Genomic DNA, 26049 nt, shown 5'->3' with positions numbered 1-26049 from the left:
CACAGTATTACAGTGTAATACTAGTGGTTAACTCAGGACATAATATTTTGAACTACTTTTAATACAAAAAAAGCCTTGGAAAACTACTAGGTAAATAAATTACTGCCATAGACTTAAAAGAATAGTCAGTAAAAAGCTCTAACTGTTCAGGATTTTTGCCTTATTCTGGTCAGTCCTTTGCTCTCTCTTACTTGGCTTCTTAGTGCTATTACTCGTAGTAAATTCCTATAATATTATTTAAAAGGGATAATACAACAGGCATTCTTCAGGCCTCCCTCTTGAATTGTGTGTGAAGTAATGCTCTGCTTTTGGTCACATAAGGTAGAAAGGCAGTTTTACTTGCGTAAGTGCAAGAATGTTGTAACGAAACTGGAGAAAAGAAGGAACGCTGATGTCCTCTTTTTCCTGAAGTTTAAAAGCGTATGTTCCTCAGCGTTTGCCAATGTACGCTTTTTTGTGTTCTTATGTAAGAACGCTTATCTTTGTGATCCTTTTTATTTAATCATTTGTTGGCCTAAGGTTATTTTTTCCCTCGTTATTTTGCATTTGATAACGAGCAGATTAGTGAAGTAGGAAGGAGGTGTGACTAGCGGTAGATAAAATAAGAGCAAATGTGTCAGTGAGAGGGGGACTGACGGGATTAAAGCAGGAGATTGAAGTGAGTGATGTAGAGAATACTACAAGAAATTGCACTGTTTTCTATCATGCTACTGTATGTAACTGGACTTCGTTGAAATCTAAAATGAAGGGGAGGAGGATGGGCAGTATCCCATTTCTTCTTTTCCTCCTGCCAATCCTGTATTTTCTCACCCTGAAAAGTTAGTTCTTTAGGAGCAGGAAAAGACAAAATGTCATGTTTTCAGCTATTTTTTCAGGCTTACAGGATGACAAGGTTTGTTCTGCTGCAGTCTGTATCCTCAGGTTTTACAGGAAAGCCTTTCGTGAGAAGCTGGGTGTGTTCAAAAGGCAGCAAGTAATGGCTGAAATTAAGATTTTTGTGACTTTTTTTCTGGTGTTTTTATTTAAAGGCTTTGTAGGCTATTGCTCTGCTCTGTTTAGGGATGGGCATAGCAAATTGTTCTACAGCAGCCCTTTCTCCCCACAGTATTGTGAACCTGCAGTTTTTTCCAGACTTAGTTCTTTCCTCGGCATAATCTCTGCTGCATGACTATGAATGAATTATTGCATTCTTGGGTGTGGAAAAAAAAAATCTGCCATGATTCCCTAATGAAGCAAAATTACTAAGTGCATGCTAGCATTTGAGAATTTCCTTTAGCGAACGTTGTGTTCCTTAATTCCACTACGCATTTACTTTGTGTTGATACAAAAGGTTTCCTTCCACTCTTTCCTTCAACTCTGAGACTGAAAAAATAAAACTTGTGCCTTAAGTTAGAAACGGAAGTGTGTAAGGTGTTTCTTATGTTTACAGTTTTAAACAGCAATCATATATCGATTCACTTTATGCAGACTTAAACATCAGTACCTGTTTATCCACTATAACGTAGTTATGTTTTCTGTGTTTTAAGTGCTGTCACGTTCCCTCCTCCCTTGCAGTCTTTGCCCTGCTGTAGGTTTCTGTGTGGTGTTAAGTAGGATACTGTGATATCCACTCTCCACCCCCAATCAAGACGTGAATCTGACAAAACGACGGATGCTCAGTGCATATAAGATATTAAGAATACATTTTTTCCTCCTTTGTTTAGTGCTTTCTGGTGTGCTGGTGCTTGGCACTGTTACTGCAGGGATGATGGCATGTGGCTTGAATGCTGGTGCATGCGCTAATAGCGGCAAGTGATTGGAAGGAAGGCCATTTTGTGCGTTAGTATTAACAGAAATCATCTGTGCTTCTCCTCTCCTCTCCTGTCTGTGTTGCTGGATGAAGGGAGGAGAGAGTGAGCGTTCCTCATTTGATACTGAAGCACTTGGCTTAATGGTATGTTGTGACACTGAGTGTCTAGTTTGATTGTTCATCATGCTACAGAGTCAAAGTCACTCGTATAATGAAATACTCTGTAATTTAATTAAATTATTCCCTTTAGGACTTGGCAAGGATCAGCCTCTTACAGTTCTTAAGTCATTAATGACATAATTCATTAAAATTGTAGTTAATAAAATGGCATTCGCAGTTTAACTTTGAGAGCTTGAATGGTTATGAATTTTAGTAGATGGAATGACATCTGTTCAGTGGCCAAATAATTAGATCATACAAAATAGCAGAAAGCATTGCTTCCATTCAAACGTTCAAACATCAAACTAAAATTTAAAAGTTCAATTTAAAAAAAATGCTTTTATAATATATAAAATGGAAATGGATTGGCCAGTTTTATGCAAAAATACTCCATCACAAAAAGAATAATTATATTTTTCGTTTTATCCCTCATACTGATAAATTTCCCATAGAAGCTGCGTGCTGTTTGAATGTAAAGGATGAGTTGTATTGACTCTTCTGAGATCATATCTCAGATTATGATGATGCTCACATTTTAAAGCAGTTTCTTCTGGTAATACTCATAATGAATCTTCCTTGTGGATAGTTCGTGTTTTAATGTAGAATTTTCATAAAGCATTTTCCTTCTTGAAATACATCAAAGTTAAGAAAGAACAATGCTTTCTTGCATTTATTTTTGAAAAGATAACTGAAACCTGATACAGTCCAGTGTCATATAAGACTTTGCTCTGGGGAGTTTTTTCTTCCCCCTGTATCTTAACGCTATAGTATTTGGTAATTTTGGAAAACTATTAAGTCTGATTATGTGTAAAAGAAAAGTATGAAGAAAAAAAAAACCTGCAATCTCGAATCAGTTTTCTAGATGACTGAAATGGAAACTGGTTTGTTGAAGAACCATTCTTAGCTGTAGTGTCAAGTTGCAATAACTTGTCTATTTTCTTTTTTCAAAAAATTACTGTAATTAAACTGGAGATATGAGGCATCTGTAATAGTTTCTGTCAAAGCAAGTGAGGCTGTAGTACAATTAAAAATAGTGTGTCTAGTAACAGAAACCTGGTGGATCTTTTAGCACATACCTTAGTGAGATGCTCTGGTCTGAAACAACCAGCATTCTACTAGGACTGAATTTCTTCATCTTTATCAAACAAGCTTTTAAAGTAATTTCAAGTGATTGGAAATGAGAGGAGGAAAAAAACTAACAACAGTAGTTAAGATATATGTCTTTTATGGAATGTATAATATATGAAAGGAAATGGGCAAACTGTATAGTACGTTTATACAGGAGAATTGAAATCTAGTTTACCAGTAATGCAATTGTCTCTTCATAAACAACATCAATTTTGTAACACTAATGAGGGTTCTCTGGGGAATAAATTATCTAGCGACTTTGAGAGAACTTGGTTTGGACTGAGAGATGCATTGCTCCTCGGAAAAGTGATTCTAGGTTTTCTTTGTCTATAGGCACTGGTCCTGTTACACCTGCCTTAGGTCTATGTACTAATTAGCGTAGATTTCAGTGGAGCATCATTTCCTGGGAAAAGTTAAAGTCAACTTGTGTGTGGTGGATGATGAAATGATCTTTAAATAGATGGCTTAGAAGAACACCGTTCCTAACAAGTCTAGTAATTACTTTGCTCTGGTGACTGCAACAGTACTCTGAGTACTACTTTGATACCTTAGTAAATAGAGTCATTTACTTCAGAACTTAGTTTTACCATGCTGTGGTAAAGCTTTTTGGTTTAGATGTTCACTGTAAAACATTTTACCCTGCTGTTTCTTGGTGTTGAGTACTTGGGGTTAGCGTTTTTATCATTCCATCAGTCATATATCAGCGTGCTGTTTCTTAGACTGCTAAGTCACCAAAGCTTTTTCTTAGGAGCAACTTAAAATGCTCCAAGTTGCTTTCCAAAATAAATGAAAGCACAAAATGAAAAGTACAGAGCAGGAGTCTGGTTGTATGTGAGAAGGAAAGATGGTTTTAGCCTCTAGATGACTAACAAAGTCACATTGCTTAATTTCTGTATGCTTATACAAATCTTAAAAAATGATATTTAATCTAAAGATGGAGTTCTAATTAAACAAAATGGTGTTGAATGGTATGATGCTCTTAGATAACTTTGAGATGATGACAGTTTATACCTATGACACAACAGTAAATAAGAAATTGCCTGTGAGGTTGAATCATTGAATATATTGTTTTTCTCTTTCTTGATGCCAAGGGAATTCAAAACCTCTAAATTGCTTTCTGTATAGACAGAAATAGAAGGCTGTTTTAATTCAGAAAGCTGGGGTTTGGGTTATTAAATGGGGAAGACGTCCACTAGCCACCAGAAAAATAGAACTGATGTTGCTGTACTTGACTCACTTAAGGTTGTGCTGTATTTTCCTGTCAGGAGGTGTGAGGTCTAAATAGTGACTTCTCCTTTTGTGCTCTCACAGAGCGAGTTATTTTGTCTGCCTTTTGTCTCTGGGCAGGTTTCTTATCTGGATTATCCTGCTTTTGATTACTATGAAGTCCAAAATACATGAATTGAAATTTTGCTACTCCGAAAAGCTTTATTTTTAGTTCTTAAGCTATTTTCAATAGCAGCAGGACTTTCTAGTAAGGGTTTATATTTTACGTTGTATGTAAGAATTCCAATTCTTAATTTGTTCAGATTTCCTTATCTTAAATTGTGCAACTGCCATTTAAGTTTTTAAAACTGTCTAGTGCAGTGGTCTCCAAACTTTTTTGATCATGCACCTCAAGAGAAAAAAAGTTTTTGAGCACATACCTCTAATATATGCTTATTTTTTTCTATACATATACTACTGTAGTAGCATTGTCTGTATTTTATGAAACATATACAAAAATAGAAATTAAAAAAGATGAGATCAAGTTGAAATAACTGTTGTTTTAAAAATGTTTTTTATGAATGGTACAAAATTTTTTTCTTCCTGTAAGAAGGTACTTTTTAGTGCCTGTGGTAGTTGACGAAAAAGCTCAGGTGGTTAATTGTGGGGACCATAACTATAAATTTGTGCATCCATACTTTTTGCAAGCAGCACATATGAAATGTCATGGAGTTATGAATGGGAAGTTTACACAGTGCTTTGAAGTATAATCCATACTGCAAATTTTTGCACGTTGTTACTGTGTGGACAGTTTTCTGAGTCTTAGGATTGGTTCCAATTTCAGTGTTAGAAACACCTGTGTACTCTTTGACAAGGAGTGTTCAAAAAAAAAATGCAGCCTGGGGGTGGGAAGATACAGGCTGGAAATGGAAATACTGATAGGAAATTAATGTTAACTAGCAGCCTAAATCACAAGATTGTAATGGTTCTTTCTACTTGGGAAATTACGGAGCAGTTCTTGGTGTAACATCAAGGGATCAGTTTAGCTCCTTGGAAATTAAAATTTACGAGTATGCTGCTATATTTTTAATTACACCTTAATCAGAAGCAATGCATTATGAAACCATTTATGTAAACAGTTTCAGCTTTTCCCCAGTAAACTATTTGCATGTCAAGGACGCTTTTGAGTAGCTCTTCATGTTATTAAATCATGTTGATATTGCATCATTGGAAATGTACCCTTAGAAGTACCTTTCAGATTGACCACTTGCCAAGATCCTTTAGATGTATAAAACGCCATGAGAGAATGCATTTCTTCCATTTGCGTATTTGACACTTTTGCATCTGTGTTTCTTGAAAGACAACATGGTGTTCTCAGCATTACAGAACAAGTTAGGTTTTGGTTAGAGAACTGTTTGCAAACAGTTTCCAATGCACCAGCCCCATGTGAGGTGCTCTTCAAGGCACTTACAAGCAGGTTCTTCAGAGCTCTGCCTTTTTTTTTTTTTTTTTTTTGCTTCTGCCTTTCTAAGGTGGAAATGTTGGTTGAAAATAAGACAATTCTGAATTTGCCATCAGTGAGGCTTCAGAAAGCAGAACATTGATTATACTTCTAAAATACTTCTTCCACCGTAAGATTTTAGGAAAACATTATTATAAAACAAAAGCACCTGTTTTTGCAATAATAAATATTGGAACAGTGCAAACTATTGCCTTTAAAACTTTACTGCATGTTTATTGATGGTTGTTGCAAATTTTTTTTTTTGAGCACTTTTTTTGCATATTCCCAGTAGCTGGTCTTACTGGTTTTGGTGTTTTCTTTCTCGTGTAGAAGATTTCTCTTCAAAAAATTGAAGTAGGTGTCTGACTGTTAGCTGGGAAATAGTCTACGTGTTGCCACAGTGACTTTAACAATCTTTAACAATTTTACCCAGTGTTACAGGGCAGGACAGAAATACAGATCTCTCTTATTGTTGTAATTATAGAATGTGTTTTGGGAATTTATCTGCTGTAAATGAGATTTCAGAAGAAATCAGCATTACTCTAGCTTTAATCCCAGGAGAGAAAGGAAAAAGTATTTATCACAACATTTAACAAGAGAAAAGACAGGCCATTGCTGACCACTTCAGATTTAAAAAATGTCTATTTGGTCGAAATTCCCTACTGACACGGTGACTACATTTTGGTGAGTAATTGTAATGGATGAAACCAAGTTCATCTGCCTTTTTGTTGTTCCCTTTTAGCTTGATCTGCCTTATTCCAAGCATAGTTTTTTCAGCTCTGGACTTTTAGCATAGTGTGCTAGTTATGCTGAATCATGTATTGCCTTTGTGACATGAAGAACTCGCTACTGAGAATGTGCAACATAAGCAAGATTTCAAGTTGAAGTTGAGGCAAAAAAAAAAAGTGAAGGCATGATTAGGCTAATATATAAACTAACCAGTTTAAAGGATTCATACCAAGTAAGACTTCCAGATAAAAAGTCAGAGATAACTTAGGCATTTAGGCAAGACTTAAGTGTGCAAAGACTTAACTCTCTTTTATGGAGCCCCTTATTAGTTGAGCAAGCACAACGCCATGCTAGAACTTACAGATGGGCCCATTTTAAAGTAGGACATACACATATGAAGTTTGCCTTCTTAAAGTCCTAATCGGTTGTTCCAAGACTGAGGTTTTTATAAGACCTTTTCAACCTTTATTAAATTTATTAAAATTACAGGTACTACGTCTTGCTTACAGATTCTGGGTCAGTTTTCAGATTTCCTGTAGTATGCCTATTTAGTCCTTTGACTGTGGCAACCTAAAATTAGCTTCTGTAACTTAAAATAGATTTTGGATAAAATTTGTGTCTTCAGCATGCATATCCCATAAGAGTTTTTAAATACTGAAAAAAAAAAAATCTATTTCGCTTTATCACTAAAAGCTAAATTTACCTGGCAGATTATCATTCCAATGCATGGAAAGAAATGAGTAATGTTGTGTCATTGCTTTCCTCACTGCTGTGGTTTTTGTGTTGTTTTGTTTGTTTGGAGGGGATGGGGGTTGTTGCATCTTACATCCTCAGGGCTTTCACTGTATCAGACATCTTTTAGTGACCTTCCTGTTCAAAGGATATTATTTCTGAAGTCCCCACTATTCTTCCTTCCAGATAAATTCCATTATGTTTTGCCAATAACAATGCCTTGTCACTTTATTGGAAGTGAAATTAAGTAATGCCTGTTCAAGTTGCTGGAAGATGGATGATGCTGTAAAAATATTTCATTTTACCTTAAAAGCATACATTCACTTAATGGCTAAAAACTGGATGCTTCTTTTTAATGCTTCGTTTTTTACAGATGAGTTTGAGAATGCCAGTAGTAGCTCAGTGGATAAAGCTGTTTCTGCAGGGGGAGGATTCATTTCTTTAGAAATGCTGCTGGTATGATGCAGCTCTTTAAAGCAATATAGTTGCATTATATTCTCCTCTGCAACTCACTGAGCTGTAAGTAGGGTAAGGCATTTGGATCCAGGAATACTCAATGTGCTTGTTTTCACTCCGGGTCACTGATTTCAATTCAAGACAGTCTGCTGCAAATAAAACTAGTAGCTTTCTTGGACATTAATATTGAAATTATATTTTTTGATACTACAAAATCAATATAAGATAGATATTTCATTATCATCTTCATCAGAAACTTATCTAGTGAATGAACCTACGAAACGGCTCTACTTTGAAGAATGTGCTTTTGTGAAGGTGTATATTTTTGACTGTCTGCCTTTAAAGTGTACTACATATGTAAGCGCATAAATGTACTTTCCAAGTAGCTGTGGGAAATGCATCATCTCAGTATTTGTGTAGATTTCAAGCCTGTTATCTGAATAACGAGTGGTATGAAGGGCATGGTTTCTGTTCAGGATCATGGCAATGGAGGCACAGTGTAGCAGCCTTGTGAGTAAATACTTTGTGGAAAGAACTGCCTGGACAGCCCCTCTGTGGCTTGGTCATATAACACTGAAGTGGTTGACTTTAAGGAGGGCAAACTGCTTTTCCGTTTTTACATACTGCATAGTAATTAGGCTACGTGTGTTTCCCTGAAATCTAATCAAATTGCTTTTATGTCTGTTTTCCAGGTTGTTTGAAGGACGGTCACCAAGGAAGCCTGAGAAACTTAAGACGCTTTTCTGCTATTTTAGAAGAGTCACAGAAAAAAGTAATTCTTGTTGTATTTTTTTTTTTGAGCTATGAAGCAGATACATGAAGAATTTAATCCCATTCAATTTAGAAATGGCTATGTGGCATTATGATGGAAATGTCTAACAAAAGCCAGAACACCGAGTGCACTGATATTCTTCTTAGTGTCAATTTATCCCATATAGATGAGACATGCAATTTCATTTTTTGCGTGGAGCTTATTCTGTGTTCCTTTTTTTCTGAGGAGTGTGTTTATGTATGTCTAAAATATCTGTATACAAATACAGATATTTTCACACACATTTATATATAAGCTATATATCAAATGTGTAGTTCTGTATCCATAAACACATATATTTTGTGTGTGTGTATAATATATGCAAATACTTGGTGCACCATACCAGAGTGAGAAAGCAGAAGGAACTTAACATATATGATCATTAAAATTACAGGTACTATCTCTTGCTTAAAGATTCTGGATCAGTTTCCAGATTTTCTGCAGTATGCCCATTTAGTCCTCTGACTATGACATTTGTAATTCTAAGTGATTTTTCCTTGCTGGCATTGATACTTCAGGTTTTTCCCTTCTCTTCTTCCAAAACAAAGCTGCTGTGAACTTTTCCCAGCTTAAAATAAAGCAAATGGTATCAAGAAGTGAGATGTCTTCAACTCTTCTAGAAATTAGCATGGTACTTTCCTTAGTGTGCATGGTCAGATATTCTTTTGTTGCCATTAATTTGAATGCCTGCGTAAACTCTCAAAAATATATTTATCAGAGTATGAACTGTATCAGATCTTATATATTACATTTTTAGGAGAAAGGGGTTTTACTGCAGTTGCATATATTGCATCTGCAGCAATATCTTATAGTATTTTTTATAGAACTTTCTCTTTTTGTGTCAGTGTTTCACTATTAGCTTCATATTCTCTCAGAAGGGTTTGTTCTAAATAGGAAAACAGCTGCAAGCTCTTTTAAAAATCCCTTTACTTGGTTCAGTCCATCTTCAGTTCGTTTTCATTCACAACTAATTAAATGCTACCTCCTGTTTCAGCTAACAAACTTTCAGCAGTGTCAATAGAAATAAATCTCTGGGGTAAAATGTAAGTTGTGATCTATGTGTGTAAGTGAGAAGGGCTGTAGTGTACTGGCTTTTTCTTAGTAGTTGAGTAGTAGTGTTTTAAATTTTTTTGCAGCTGTCCCTGGCCCTCTGTGCATCAGAAATCTGTTGGGAGCATGCTTTATGAAAACTACTGTATTGCATTTCTTAATGTTATAACTTCAAACTACTTAATGACATTCTCGCATGTTGTTTTCTTGAATTAAAAGTTTGTATTACACTTTTAAAAGACCCAATTTCTTGGTTTGTTTGTTTGTTTTGCAAGGAATTAGTAAGACAAAAGTAACTTAGCTCTATAAATGACTGTAATAATTTTACAACTTTTTTTATTGCAAATGGTAATTGAATTCCTTGTAAAGGAATACAGTAGAGACTATGTAAACTGAAGATTTTGTCAACAGGTGAATGCTTAATTTGGAAAAAAATATATGTATATTGCCACTGATAACAGTATTCCCTTGTAGAGAAGCATTCATTTATTGGAAGCTGTTTGTTTTTAGAGCAAGCAACTCTTTTTTTTTTTTTTTTTTGTTCTTCTCAAACCCATACATGCTTTTGAGGAAAGTTAAGTTCTTCTGTTCCTGTCAGGAATTATGTTTGTTGTAATTAAAATAATCTAAAAGGCCTAGCAGTTAATACTTTTTTTCCCCTGGGGTTTGTTTGCCTGTAGAACCTACTGGATTGGTGACGTTTACAAGGCAAAGTCTCCAAGAGTTTCCAGACTGGGAAAGGTAAGTCAAACGTCTTGTTAAATATAAGAATTTGCTTAGTGATTAACCTGAATCCCATTAATGTTGAATTGATTCAGACCTGCAAGTGATCCGGAAAATGTTCGGTTTGGCTTGCTATGGAGAGAAGTACAGAAAGAAGTGGGTGAATGGACACAAACAGTTTGTGTGCCTGGAGTTCCTGAGTATATCTGTTTGCCTGTGGAGCAAACGAGTCTTAAGAGATTTTTTTTAAAACAGTAATATCTTTTGTTTGTTGCTTGAGAGGAGAAAAAATGAGAGCTGACTTGATGCCAGAAATGACAGGAAATATAATGAATTAAAAAGCTATGCTTGCAGCTTTCTTCCTGGTTAGCAAGTTAACGTGGTACAGACTTGTGTGAAAAATGTGGAAATGAAATTTCACATTTAGGGCTTTGTAAGGAAATGGTGGAGAAACTGAACTGTTGACTGCGTTATTAAGCCTTAATAAATTGTTTCAGAAAGGCAAATGCATTTTCCTAAATCCTTCGGATTTTTTAACCACCTTACGCATAGGTGCGTAAAAAGCTAGGTTTTGGATGGGTTTTCTCTTAAATGGATGTCTGTCTGGGGATTCTGTAATCATCTTTTCTGTGCAATGTTTTTTGCCTCAATGATAGATCTCAGAAAAAGCTGTCTAGATTGCATGTCACCTATGAGGGCACTATTGAAGGCAATGGACAAGGTATGCTACAGGTAAGTGCATATACCAGTAAATGTGGCTTTATCTCATGTTTTTGTGATATTTTTACAGTCTGTCAGTTTAAAAGTATTTGTTTATCCTCAATTGACTTAAGTGACAAAGTGTTATGCATATAAATGAAACATCAAGATGAATTCCATTCCAGCAGACTTAGTGCTATCAGTATTCCCTAGCTCACTGAGTTTGGTAGATGTACCTGTTACAGAACTAGCTGACAGAAAATCACAAGCCCTGGACAGCTTCAGGTCCTTTGGTTCAAACTGAGATCAAAGATTGACAAGATAAAAGTTTCAGGCTGGAATTTTGATGAGCTGCCGAGGGTTTTGGTGGTTTTGTGCCCTTTTTTTTCTTTTTTCTTATGATAGTTGTGCCCCAGACAGTGACCAGGTCAGGAGTTCAGGAGACTTCTTGCTGCTACAGCACCACTGTTTTGGTCTGAGACCCAGTCAGCTGAAATAAATTGATAAAGGAAGATGTCCTGTCCATATCTATAGCAAGGAACACACTTGAGTTTTCAAATAACCTTAAAGACAGAAGGAAAGAAATCTGTCTTCTAGAGTTCTGTTACCATAAATTAATTAATTAAAAAAAAAAAGTTCTTCTTGAGACAGGAAAAAGTGGTGCAAGCTTCTTAATTATAAATTTACATGGGCTGGTAATTTACATAAATAGTAATTTGTTGAAAAAAGCAATTGCTTTTAAAACTGTTGTCTATATAAAAGATGTAATTTATAAAATACATGTCATTGCAGCAAAAATTAGAGTCCATAGCTTCCCTATATCAGGCAGAAACCGTGATGATCAAAATGGCGTGACTTGTTCCAAGTGCGTTTCAAGGACAATCCGTAAGAGATTCCTCTAAGTACAGAACAACTGGTACAGGGCAGTGCTGAGCTAAAAATGCTTCCGTGTGGACAGCCAAGGCAGAAAGCTTATGAAAGGACAACTTAATAATTTTTCTATGTCTGTAAAATGCAGAAAGGATACTGTAATCTGCTGTTTCCATTTTTCACATTTACTGAAACTTTTTATTATTAATGCATGCCCTTTCAAAACTAAAAATTGGATTCAGAGCCTTTGATATGCAGAACTTTATTTTGCTGTATAATATCTCACTTGTCTCATTTTGAATTTTCTCAGAACTAGGAAAGGGAAGAATGAGAGAGAACCTGATTAGCAGCATGCATTTCCTGCTGCTTGTATTTTTAAGTGATAGCAGTGGATCTCAACAGAGTTGACATTTGTACAGGACTTTATTTACCTCAGTAAATGAAAGGATTTTATGGTATTTGCTTATCTCTTAATCCTCCTGAATATATTTTTGTTAGGTTGATTTTGCAAACCGTTTTGTTGGAGGTGGTGTCACTGGGGCAGGACTAGTACAAGAAGAAATTCGTTTTTTAATCAACCCAGAATTGATTGTATCGAGGCTCATCACTGAAGTCTTGGATCACAATGAATGTCTTATCATCACAGGTTAGTCTTTGCAGTAAATGTTTCACATCTTGTTCTGGTTTTCTATGTAGAAAATATATTTAAACTTGTTTAGTATGCTTAAATATTGTAGGAAAAGAAAAAGATTGTACTCATTTAACAATAAGCTTCCTTGTTCACCCCACTTCTTAAGACTGTAGGGCCACTGTTCCAGTACATCTTTTTTTGAAGGAAGGAAACAAATAGAGCAGACAAGGTGTCACAGAACTTTTTTTAACCTTATATAAACTTGTTTAAGGACTTAGCATCTTTAGACCTAGATAAGGAATACTGTTGGGCAACATAGGTAAAAGCCACAATTACCAGCTATTAGCAGGTAATGTTTCTGTTGTGCCAAAGCAGGGTGGTTTTTGTTCCTGTCTGGAATTTGTAACATTAATGTAATCCATGGGACTGAAAGCACAATCTGAGAGGAGGAACTGGCTTCTGGTTACCAAACACGGAAGGAAGCAGTAGAAGAAAAAATTAGCATCTGTTAAAAAGGATAATAAGTCAGGAAATGTTTCTTGAGTACGTTGATTTTTTAAGTTACAAACACAGTGTTCATGTTACTTGTTATAAGTTGTGTTCATAACTTGTAACATCAAAAGCTAAGTGCTTCTCCAGTATATTGTTGTGAGTCTGTATGCACTGTCTGTTCAGTGCTTCACTGAAAATACTGTTCCTTTTGTTCCACATCTCTTTTAAAATTTGGGATGTTTTATTATGCATTGCATCAAAATAACTAGGTGACAAAACAGATAATGTTACTGGGAAGAACTGGTGAGTCTCAGGTAATGCTGTGTCCTGGTTGTATACATGGTAACATAGCAGCTAGACACTTTGTGACTGGCAAAATAATAAAATGTTGATATATTTTTTTTCTTTATAGCCATTCTTTGGAGTAAATAAAAATATTTTATTAAGAGATCCTCCAAGCAAATAGTGTAATAGATTGTTTGTTATTTTTCAGCTTACTACAGTGTAAGAAAAAAAAAAAGATAAATGGTATTTTTCATTACCTGAATTGACTCAACAGACTGGAATTTGTGGAGGTATTGGAACAGATTTCTGGGAAAAAGTCCTTCCAAAGCACTCATTCTTTCTCAAATGCATGCACGGTAGAAATTTGAGCTTAGATCTTCTGAATCTTGCGCTGCCCTGAAGCTACTGGTTGTATTGGCCAGAGCCTCTTTTGTTTTCAGTCTTAACCTTGGTAATTTTTCACTGAGTGTTTTGGTTTGTTTTTCCACCCTACCAAAACCAGTGCCTTTTCTGTGAAAACTTCCGGGTAAACTTGCTTTTGTGATTATTTTTAAAAATAAATGCTAAAATTCTTGGCCAATTCTGATTGCTGTCGTGTGTTTTGGATATGATACTGTAACAGAAGTAATTTATTCAAGTACTGTCCTCTGAGTGAGCCTTTTCTGAGGAGCGTAAAAACAGTGCAGCTATCTGTCTGTGTACTAATAGATTGAAAAAATTTTATGTTTTGAAAGAGCTGCTTCCATTCCATTGTAAAAAAAAAAAAAAAAAAAAAAAGGTGATTTGGTATGAGCAAATAACAGTGAGGGTGTTTTTTCACTGCGACAATATTCTTTTCTGGTTTTTGAGCCATTGTACTTCATAATGTTTTGCAATTAGTATTTATGATAGGGTGTTCTTCTCTAATGGAAATGGCCATTCCATCATTTTCATTTCATCCCTGGACTTCTTCCATCTCGGTTAATAGCCAAGTCTCCAGTGCATGTCACAATCCTCCTGATGAATTGCATTTTGTGATGCATCTTGACTCAGTGGCCTAATGGGTATAACTGTGTAGCTTAAATTTGCAGAAGAGTCTGAGAAATGGGAGAGAAATTAAATTCATTGTGATTGCATGGTATCTGGTTAAGATCACTGCTGTACTGAATATGGAAGTGGTCGTGCACAGTCAAGTTCTTCAACACAGACATCTGCCTACTGAAATGTCAGCAGCAATGCCAGAGATTCCTACAATTGCATTTCTGGTAGAGCTGTGACAGCGAGTCATGGGTTTTCATTCAGGATTTTTTCTTTGTTTTGGTATTTTTTGGGGGGGGTATATTTTTTGCTTTTGTTTTTCCTTTGAGTTCGTGTATATTCAGACACTGTTAAGAGCCACTGAAGCTGTGTTCCATGTTTGCTTTAAAACTGCGGATTGAACGATGGCCAGTCCTATCTGCGTCTCATTGGTGCATTTTCAGAGACTTCTAAGCACATTGCCCATGCAATAAACTCGATCAGGTAATTGGTTCGGCTGAGAATTTACTCATGATAACGTGGTTTTTCAGCTGGATTGGCTGATCATGCCATTGTCTGGGGGGCCAGGAGAGCAAGAAGACTGATGCTGATGCATACCTATTAAGTCAGAACTGATTGAAAGACAGAGCAGGACCTTCCCTCATCTTTGGCAGTAAATGTGTGTTTATGTCAGTAACTACAAAACTACATCCTGGCTTTTTCCATGTACTAATTTTTATGGAGTGCTAGTGGTGCTGTTTCTTCAGAGAGATTGTTTCTAGCTCATAAGAAAAACTAGAGGGGGACAGTGTGGTACTTCTTTCATCCCTGTTCCTGGGAATTTGATAATGCCACATGAATTGTATGCAAATGAAAAGCGAGACTGTGGAATCTGAGAAGGGAGGGACATTGTCCGTTTCATGGACAAGGTCCCATACCTGCTAGTACTTGGAAATGTCGTTATTCTTCTGATGAAGGAAGTTTCACTATGAATGTGTTTTTCAATCATACTTGTATATACTTTGTTTTAACTTTGGGTAAGTCAGAATTCTTTTGTGTATTTTGTAGTTTGTTTTTAAAGATAAAGCCGTGTTACAGCGCCTTGTTTGGCTCTTTTTTTTTTATGGGATGAGGAAGGAAATTCACCGGAAACAAACATATCCAATTTATCCTGTATTGCTTCCAATCTCCCAGCAATAGCAGTTTATATCCCAGTGGTTCACAGGCAAAAGGGTTGCCAGTTGAATAACTGTTTTTGTCTGACATATTTCCAGAGCTTTGCTCATGAAAACCCATTGATTTTCATTAGCCTTGGGTTGCTGGGACATGAGTTTAGTGTTTGTGTGTTTAAGTTTTTCTTTTTTTTTATGTATGCACTTGCTTGTTTGTTTCTTGGTGCTTCTGTCATTATACACTGCGCTTTCATAAAAATTAACGAAAACAGCTTTTGAAAAAATAATACTTTGTTATTTATCTATCTTGTTACAATATCTTGCTAATCCAGTCTTTCTTCTTCATATGCTTTCCATGTGCTTTCCATTTCCAAAAAGGAAATGCGTTCTTTACAAAGCTGAAGTTTTGTTGGTTGTCCCCTAATAAGAGCTGTCAGGAAAGTTAAACACTTCCCTTGTTTGCCTTTTCTTACTCTTTGCTCAGACACTTTTCCCAAGTTTATCCGTAAATCTGAGTTTTAGCTTGTTCAGGAAAAGTCTTAACTGACAACTGATAGCCTACAATTCAATTTGAAGGCTGACTTCTGAATATCTAAGCTGATCACAGTTGTCTTGTGTGTAAGGACGTGGATGAATATGACTTTATAGGAATGTTCTGCCATAGTGATTTTTTTTTAAACTTTGATTTTGCAACAGAAAGTGGGTTCTTGGTGAGCAGTCTCTTACCATCACAATTGCTTTGATTAGCAACTTTTCAAAAATAGCCTTGAGTGGAGTTTGTGTCCTCAGTGTGGCTAATCATCTAGACATATCTAAATAAATAACGAGTGGATAATAAGGCAGATGAGTTAAAGAAGCACTGATAAGCCTTAAGTCTTTAGCACTGGTAAGTCTTAGTAAAAATGGATTTGTGTAAATGGGGAAAATGTCTTGAAGTATAAGCATCAACTTAAACATTTTTAACAGCTTGTGTTTCATATAGTTAAGGCTACTGAAAACAAGCATCCAAATTTCCTTATCAGATGAGATTAAAAGTGAACAGTTTTATTTTTCTGATTTTCAACGTTTTTAATTTCCTATTTAGAGATTGGTGATACTCTGAGATGACAAGTTTTTCAATCTGTGCGATAGGCATCACTCTCTTCTTAGTAATCATACATTTTGTGCTGTCAGTTATTTTGAATGCTCACAGGTCTTTCTAAACTCTATGTTTCTGTTATGTTTACTGGCATAACTGGTGTTGCTGTTTATGTTTAAGGGGTTGCTTAGCAGTTGTCATCTTTTTCTTGCACTGTTTATAACTTGTGCCAAACTATACCGGTATGAGCAGAAATTTCCCAAACAAGGTATTCTCTTCAATCACCTACCTTTGGAATTCAACTGAAAATAGTTCAGCTGTTACAAGCCTAAAACGGGGGAAGAGTGATTTTGTTGTGGCAAAAAACTTCAGGAGTATTTCTTTGCGTTTTTGCATCGTCGAGTTTCGAAGCAGGAACCTGAAAATCAGTAAGATGGAGTGAAAGCTGACCTTTTAGAAGGGTTATGATCCCTACCCTCTGTTAAAATGCTGTCCTTGTTCTCAGGGTAAACCTTTGAAAGGTAGTTTGGGTAGTAGAGCAAAAGAGCTAAAATCACTAGAGCTACTTCATGTGCTACTTTCTTACAGCCCTTAATGCTTGCAAGAGACCTTTTTCACAGGCTTTTTCACAGGGCAGCCAAGTATGTGCAAGACATGATTTTCTGGGTCCTCAGGCTTCTACAGAAGTAGCCTCTTGGTACTGACCACCACGGCTGGGAGCAGCAGCCTTTCAGTACATTCAGTGCCATTAATTGCAGTAATATCTAAGAATTCATGTCAGCAACCATAGTGCCAGAATCATACAGAGCAAATGCAAAACAAAATAACAAGAGGAAAGGAGGTGTTACTGGGCAGTGAGACTTGGAAGCTTAACAGTCCTACCTAGCCTTACGTAGGGTTGCCCTCGAGGTTGTAGGGCTGCAACTGGAGTAACACTAGTGTGTTGGAAATCTTTGTTCCTACCATCGGGCTTTTCTGTGGATTTGTAGACACTAATTTTGTGTTAGAGAAATAAAATCGTTCAGTGGAAACATGCAGCCTGCCACATACGCTTTTAAATCTTCTTTATATCTTTCATCTCATGTATCTTAAACTGTCAGCCCAGCTTTTGGCTAAATTGTGATGAAGTAGTATTGCCATGTTTTAAGTGGAGGGGTGACTCATTGTGTTTACCTCAAAAATGCCCTTAGATATGAGTTATACTAATTAATAACTTGTATCATGTAGTGAGTATAGGCTGCATGTAAATGGCTTGATTTCCTTTGATTCATTTAGAATTTCTTTTTTCTTCCCTGTTTGGTTCCTATTCCAATTTCAAAGCACTGGAACTGAGCTGCCATCTTGAAGGGAGTTATGATGGTTAATAACATATACCAGTCCATCAAAAACTATGAAATTATCTAGTTCTTAGAGGTTACCTGGTCATCAAAACTGAGGAATATGCTTGCTGCTCTATGTTTTAAACAAAACAAACCAAAAAGACAGAAAGCCACACCTACCAACTTCTGGTTTTCTGTATTCTTCAAAAAATGGTAGCCTTCCTTTGTTAGCCTGACAGTGTATTCCAGTAATGCTGACCAGACACTTCTCTCAAGTTTTGCTCCTCAGTACATCTTAAAAGAAACCTTGCTTCCATTTTGGTCCCCATGCTGGAGGGGAGACTGGCAGTCTTTGTTAACCACATGTTAACCGGGAGAACTTGAAAGAAGACAAGCAATATATTGAGAGCCTATTTGATTTGGGAGTGGAAAAATCAAAAACTATCTTCTAGTTATATACTGGACAGCACACATACAAGATCTATATTTGCAATGTCTGCCACAGAATAAACATTACATAGTGTGACAAAGAAGCCTGTACTGGTTTCAAGAATTGTATACAGTGATGAATCTCTAGCTTCTGTTGATGTTTCTGAGAGGTGCATGTTCATTCAGAGAGGCAGTGATTCCAATGAAAGATTTTCCAAGAGAAAAAAATATTTAGATATTTTGTATGTAATATGGTAAATCACTTGTTTCAGGTACTGAGCAGTACAGTGAATATACGGGCTATGCAGAAACTTACCGGTGGGCAAGAAGCCATGAAGATAAGACCCCAAGGTAAAGTTCCACATGCATATTTCAAGTGAAGGAATAAACGTAGAACTTAAACTTGAAACTTGGTGCCTCGAGTATTTGTCTTAACAGAGAATTTTATTGCTTGATCCTGCTCTCTTCAGTAGAGCCAACCAGCTAAGAAAGTTACCTCCTAATCTATTGTCTTCCTTGCTTTACTGATACTAATGATGGTACCTGCTAACTTGTCAGTTCTTAAATCAACAGCTTTTACATTTTATGTACTGAATCCAAAGTTTTCTGAAGATACTGACTGAACTGTGGATTGTAATTTGTCACAAGAAGTTTGACAATGATACCATGAGTGTCAGGGTATCATTGTATACATCATATTACTATTAGTATGGCAAAATAAGATTTAATATTGTGAGTCTAAGTAGAAAGCTCTGAGCTCTTGACAGCATTGTCGGGGAAATAAATTCATAGTGAATACACAAGATTATCAATTTTGTATGGAAATGTAAAAAATGTACTCTCCTATATCAAGTGTTCAAGGTCAGGTTGGATGGGACTTTTAAGCAACCTTGTCTAGTAGACCCGTAGCGGTGGCAGGGAGTTGGAACTGGATGATCTTTAAGGGTCTCTTCCAACCCAAACTATTCTGTGATTCTATAAATTTTGGAGGTAGGTAAAGAGCCAAAGTACTTCTTTTTTGACCATGTTGTGTTCCTCTGTACTTAATAAACAGTATTGTTTAGATTTGTTTCACGTTTCTACTTTTACATTCAGAGTCTAGGACAGAGTATTTGTAAATTTATATAGAAACCTGTCTCTTCTGATGCCATATTCAGTGCTCCATTGTTCCAAGAGTACCTTTCTAGCTTCTTCGAATGGAGCAGCTCTGCAGGGAATTGCTCATTTTAGATCGCGATTATGTAGCCAATAATAATAATAATAACACACTAATTTTACTGTCATCTTTTCTTCCTCCAAATTTAGGGATGAATGGCAGCGACGCTACACTGAAATTGTCGCTATAGATGCATTCCACTTCAGACGTTTCCTTGATCAGTTTGGTCCAGAGAAAATCAGAAGAGAGCTCAACAAGGCAAGGAACTTTTTACAACAGCCTGCTGTCTAAGGCTTTTTCATTGTTTGCTGTAACTTTTCAAATATTTTTGTATTATCATCTTCAAATAAGAAAGTTTTTGCTCAGTTGTCTTTTACAATAGCTGTATTTCAGGGTTTTGCCATATGTTGTTAAAGTAGAAGCTTGTCAAATAGAATGATTTATTCCTTGATGCGTTGTTCAAAGGGGTATTTTACTTCATTTTCAAAACTATAAAGAAAAGTTATATGTTTTGCAAACTCTTACCTGTCCTGCTTCTAACCTGTTAAGTTCTCTCCATGATTGGCTCTGCTGAATCCCAATCAGTCTTTCAGTCAAGGTGGAGAAGGGGGCACCTTGTGTGTTAACATGGTGACAGTTCATAAATATGGTGCCACTTCCTTCTCTTCTACCTTTCATGTAAACTCTTGGAGTATTTACATATTATGCGAGTTGTTTGGGGGTTGGTTTTGTTCTGTTTTTTCCCCTTCTTGCTTAGCTGCTGCTGCTTTTCTTGAGGCAGAAATTCTTCAAATTTTTGAAGCTAATTCCCAGCTCTTGAGGTTGTGCTTTTGCAATGACTATGGGTAATTGCCATCAGTGAGCTGTTTTTAAACCTGGGGCACTAGCTTTCAGCCCATATTGATGTTTTCAAGGCCTTTGCTGTTATCTCATTCTTAAATTTTATCATAACAAGAGATACCTATCATCAATCTCCACACAGCAAATTGTCATAATAAGTTGATAACAGGGCCAGATGGAGGGCCTTGCATGGTTAGCATAAGGCATAGATAGTGCAATGTCTGTGGCCTGTTGTAGCAATGGCAATGTGATTTTTATGGGCAGTTGAGTACAAGAATGCTTGTACAGTTACACTAGATTAGTATGCTTATGTTTGGGTTGAAAACAGGCCAACAGTCTGTGTAGCATGCTTATATGTTAATAGACGCAGCAGGCCTATGCTTTACCTAGGGGGTTAAATATAAGGGCATGATCCTACAGCTGTTAGAAGGTCTCCTACTTTCTGTGGTGTAGGAGGGTATAAGATATTCTAGGATGCATCTGAAATTTAGACATAGATTAGATTCCTTATTTTCAGCTAAAAAGAGAAGAGGAATGCTAATCAATTTTTTTCCTCCCAGAAATGATGTACAGGACTGAAGGACTAATCTAAGGTGTAGTCTTCAAACCTTAGCCCTGTGACTAAAGTAACATTCATCAGCTCGTTTCTTTGTGGTTGGCAGTTAAATTAGCCCTGAAAAAGACAGTAAATCTTGTAAACTTCAGTGATATCTTGGTACAAAATTCAGATTGCCTACGATAGTGAATTTATGATCTGCCTAAAATTTTCAGTATTATTAATTGGATTTGGATTGTTTTAAAATAAATCATGGTAGGTCCATGGAACTTCTATACAGTGTGTCAGTTTGGATGGTGGTGTTTGACAAGGACTGGTTGGTATTTAAAGAAAATCTTGATGTGAGTAAATGAAATTTTATAATAGTAAACAGAATTAAGTTTATTGGAGACTAATATTCTAACAAATCAAACGTTCAAATGTACTATCATGGCTTTTAAGTTTGTTTTAAAACTTACACTAACTTTAAGATTTTTTTTCATGGGTGAAAGCAAGTTGACAGAATAAGCTGCATCTCTATTTCTACTGTTTTTCAAAAAATTATGACTAGTTAAGGACAGTATATGCACAGAGGCTGTAAAATATCAGTGTATTAGTAGATGTAACTCATCCTCCATTTGTTTCCAGAGGCTTTTTTGTCCAACTATAATTTTGGAACAATAGGAAATGGTTGAAACAACTCGAATGGAGTGGTTCTTCTTACAGTTCATATTTTCTTATAAGCCCATATGATTTTTCCTTTATAAGATCTATTTGCTTTATGGCACCAGATGTTCACAATTAGTTTTCTTGAAAGCTGCCTGTCTGAGGCTGACCCTTGTTTCTAGTTTAACTGAAAAAAGATTAATAGTGTCTGAAGTCAGCTTTTCAGAATGAGGAGAAAAAAATGGCATCTGATTTCAGCATTAAGATTTGCAGATATTTTTGTAAGAGATGTGATCTTTGTTAGCTTTGCTAGCCCCTTGAGATTATTGCCTCATGAAGTCTGTCCCTATCAATAACTCTATCAGCTGGAAGTTCCACTTCCCAAATACTAAGGAACAACTGACTTACAGTTGTGCTTGCAATCCTGGTCATAAATGTCATGAAGCTTATTTTGATGACCACTGATTTAAAATGAATACAATAGCTACAGCTTCATACTTGGCAAGAAATGCTTCCCTAAAAATTATGGTACACAGAACAGTTATGTTTCAAACAGGCTTAGCTGTGAGAACTATATTGAACCATTTTTAAATGAAAACAAACCAATTACAAACATCACACAACTTCTAAATAAGGTGAGATGCAATTTATAGAGGGTTGCTTATAACTTGAAGCAGATTCATTCATGTAGTTCAAAACGAACAGCTCTTCTGTTTCCCATACAGAAGCAGTTGCTTTAAAAGTACACAGAAGGCTTTCATGTTTTTGTGTTCATAGGTGTGAAAGCTATTTAAAATATCAGTGCATTGTTTCTTTCCTGGAAAGTGATTAGTTCTAGCTTTATCCTTTATTTGCTATAAAAAATCATAGAGGAGCACTCACTTAGATACTCTTTTTTGCTGCTGGTGTCTTTCCAAGCACTTGCTGACTTACTGTGTCTGACAAGACTGTTTTTATTCTGTTTTCTTTCATGGCTAGCTGAGGAATACATGCCCATTAAGTAAAAGGTGAGAAGAAAATGTCATCCTCTTGTAACACCGCTCCATTTCCCTCACTGGGAGGATGGAGATGGATTGTTTTCCAGGCAGCCAGAGTACGGTCTTGCTTGGCCCACTTTATCTATGCATTTATTTATTTGTTTACTTATTATAAGCATGCTTGGGACACTGAGGGTGTGGACAGTTCTGACTCGAGAGTTTAAGAAGCTGCACGCACCTGATGGTATTAAAGTGTTGTTATGCAAACTCTGAGTCATGGCACACTGCTAAAGTGTAAGTAGCAGAAGTGTGAATTTACAGCTTAGATCAGGTAACGGTGCAAACATGGGTACTACAATCTGTAGCAGTGTTCAACCATTTTTTGTACCATTGAAAAACTTCCTAGAGAGATTTAGACACTTTTTTTCTGCATATGGAAGCACCTGCCTTTACTCAAGATTTTAGTGATTATTTGACTTTTTTCTCCTGTCCTTGTTTATTGTTTTAGACCTGTATTCTAAGATGCCATTTTGTATCTTACTTTATGTTAAGGAATTTTAGGAATACTGGCTGCAGCAGTTTAGCTGTCATGTTCAAGTGTGCCAACAAGAAACAGATGTAATATAATCTACTTTTACATTCTCTGCTCCAGCTATCCTGAAAACTTTCCTGTAGCTTTGAAATCCTTAAGAATCTGCACCTGCATCTAATTGTTATCTTGGAGCCAAGTAAGGCAAAATTCTTGCCTTAAATTCTTTACTGATACCATGATTGACTTTCAGTTTAAAGAAAGACTAATGATATATTGCGTTTATTTCATTTTTTTTTATTGCTACAAGACAGCACTGATTATTGTTATCATCTAGTTGTTTGAAAATAGCGTACCAGATTGCGTGTCAACTTCATCTTCTGACTCTTGTCTGCCTGCAGGCCTACTGTGGCTTCTCTCGACCCAATGTTCCGCCTCAACATCTCTCTGCAATAGCCACAGGAAACTGGGGATGTGGTGCCTTTGGAGGGGACTCCAGATTAAAAGGTAAATTGTAGTAATACATTAATGTCCAAATGAATCAAATAACTTAGATTTTTATTTTTGACCTTACTCTTTTTTTTTCCAGGAAAGTACATTTTTTTAAATTTTTTTAATAGTATTAACTGTTATTCTGATTCTTGGCTAAAGTTGATTGAACTGTCAATAGAACTAGTTTATTAACTTAGATCTTTAGGATATGAGCGATATGATCTTAAACAATAAAAATGCATGCTGCTTTTCTATGCTGTTTTCAGTTTAAGGTTTGAAATAAGTATGTGGTGGTTTCTGAAATGTCAGGTTTGTAAGGATTTGTAGCACCGAAAATTTCAGAACCATGGATATTCAATATTACTTTGCAAAAGAACCTACGCATTTTAGCTCTCAGTCATGTAAATCAGTTGATATTTCTGGACCAGTCTTTCTAGCCTATGCCTAAAAATTCATACTCTTGCAAAGAAATCTGCATTTTTATTATTTTCAAACATTTGGAGAGTACTTTTTTTTTCTGAACAGCTTTAGGGCATTACATTATCAAATAATCATCAGGCTATCAGTTTCATTAGTCTTCTATCTAATCGTCTCTTACTCATTGAGAATCTATTTTTCTCTCAATTCTCATTGGTTGCATAACAGTTATTTTTTGATTTCCATTAGACAAAACTGGTTGCAAAGTGCAGATTGTCAATACCAAAAGTAAGATCTGATCATGTTTTATTAAACCTTCCTAGCATGAATCATAATCAATGTTTTGATTTACATAAGGACTCCTAAGGACCCCTCTTGGATCTGAATTATAATATCCCTCTTTTTCTGATGTGTTGGTTTCTGATTTAAAAAAAATACTGCTTATCTGATCTAGGCTGTAACTTGTTCAGCACTGGATGTAACTTCTAGCTTAAGGAGTGTTCCCTGGATTGCTTTATTTCTCCTCCATCAGTCAGAGCTCAGAAGCAAGGTATACTGACAAAGACTGCCAGAGTTGAGTCCATTTGGTGAGGTAGCCCATAAGAAAAGATGTCTTTGTAGACAAAGAAATGAGCCATGAGCTCATGAGAGTCAATAAATCTGCTGTGAACCCTGTTTAATTTTAACTTAAATGAAAGCTCAAAATAAAATATTAATAACTTTTCCTCTGGTTTCAGATCAACCTTGTTTCCCCCCCCCCCAGTTTGCCAAATTAATGTTTAACAGCCAATTACAGCATTGCTGCTGTTATGGAAGTGCTCATTCAAATGTGTTTGTGTGTGTGCTCTTAAGTCACCTCCTGTTTTTTTGGCAGGCGTTACAAAGAAAGAGATCAGTAACTCCTCAGTCTAATGTTGCTCTCTTGGAAACTGAGCTTAATTTCTTAGTTGACTCTGCAAAATCAATACTTAATAAAGAAAATTAAATGACAGGGATGTGCTATCGGATATGGACATAGTCTTTAGCGTGTGACATCTTTCTCTGAGCCAATGCTGACTGGAAATAAGATGATTCAATTTTTTGGTTGACTATGAGCTAGGAAAATGGTACAATAATTTGTCTTGTGTGTTTTTCATGAGACTTAGAGTTGCACTTGATTTGTGATAACCAAGTGAAACCAATGTTTCTAGCTCAGATACTTTTACACGGTCTTAAGTACTAAAGGCGTTTCCACCTTTTGTTCTAGAATGCTGTATAAGGTTGTTTTAAACTGCAAATTCTCTCAATGTTTTCCACTTCTCTTTAACCAAATTATACTGCAGAACAACCTTTTATGGTTCACAGGGATTCATAAATTCCTTGTTTCAGAATGTTTTCAAACTCTAAGATTATCAATACAACGTTATTCAACTCCCCAAAATCTTTTTTGATTACACTCGATTGGCAGCGCATTGTAATGTCAATTTTCATAATTATTAAATTAAAGATGAAAATATTTTTCATGTGACATTCTTGAATATATACACCATGATCCTTTCAAATGTAGTATCTGTATCTGTAACAGGGACTTCAGAACAACCAAGTGATTTGATATAAATGGATATAATTGGATAAGTTCCATAATGCAGTATCATATTTTATCATGATTTTTTAAGTCATGAATTAAAGGACGTGACTGTGTATTAAAAACATGGTTACAATCAAGGTCATAGATGATGTGAAAACTGAAGTGTTTGAACTGAATCTGGCTTTATAAATGAAAGACCTGATAGCTGGAATTTTTCTCATTTATCTAAGTTAGGGATATTTCCACAAAATATTAGTGTGAACATAAGCCTTTAAATACTGAAAATGTATGATTATATGGTTGGGAAAGTTGGAAGATCTTGTCTTGGTTTTGAAACCAGAGGATGATTTAACCATTTATAGGCGCAGGCAGGCCCTGCTGATAACCTCCTTTCCTCTGGGAAATGGGACTGGAGCAGAATGAAGTTGTTCCATGTGCCAGGTCTGTGAGGCTGAGTGGGTCCCCAACCGGATTTGTGTTACGCTGCAGTCCTGGGCTCACTGGGTGGTAGAAGAAAGTACGTCAATGCAGCCACTCCTTCGGGTGCGGGTCCTGCAGAGCCAAATGGGGTCACATCAGCTGGGGCACAAGGGATGTGAGTGCTGCAGTCCCCTG

General features: G+C 36.1%; 1 protein-coding gene across 2 annotated transcripts in view; it reads left to right on the top strand.

The window, feature by feature from the left end:
* The window catches only part of PARG (poly(ADP-ribose) glycohydrolase), a 65469-nt gene that overhangs the window by 33772 nt on the left and 5648 nt on the right, over positions 1–26049 (top strand). For both annotated transcript variants that reach the window (XM_080597858.1, XM_080597857.1), the window contains exons 10-16: positions 8393–8472; positions 10242–10302; positions 10941–11016; positions 12352–12499; positions 18528–18606; positions 19561–19669; positions 23360–23465. In XM_080597858.1, coding sequence (XP_080453984.1) covers positions 8393–8472; positions 10242–10302; positions 10941–11016; positions 12352–12499; positions 18528–18606; positions 19561–19669; positions 23360–23465 — 659 coding nt within the window. The remainder of the gene's footprint in view (positions 1–8392; positions 8473–10241; positions 10303–10940; positions 11017–12351; positions 12500–18527; positions 18607–19560; positions 19670–23359; positions 23466–26049) is intronic.

The sequence above is a fragment of the Anser brachyrhynchus genome (assembly GCF_964034855.1).
Source record: "Anser brachyrhynchus genome assembly, chromosome: 6".
NCBI classification, from domain to species: Eukaryota; Metazoa; Chordata; class Aves; order Anseriformes; family Anatidae; genus Anser; species Anser brachyrhynchus.
The sequence above is the reverse complement of the archived record's forward strand: the minus strand, read 5'-3'. Positions and strand labels throughout refer to the sequence as shown.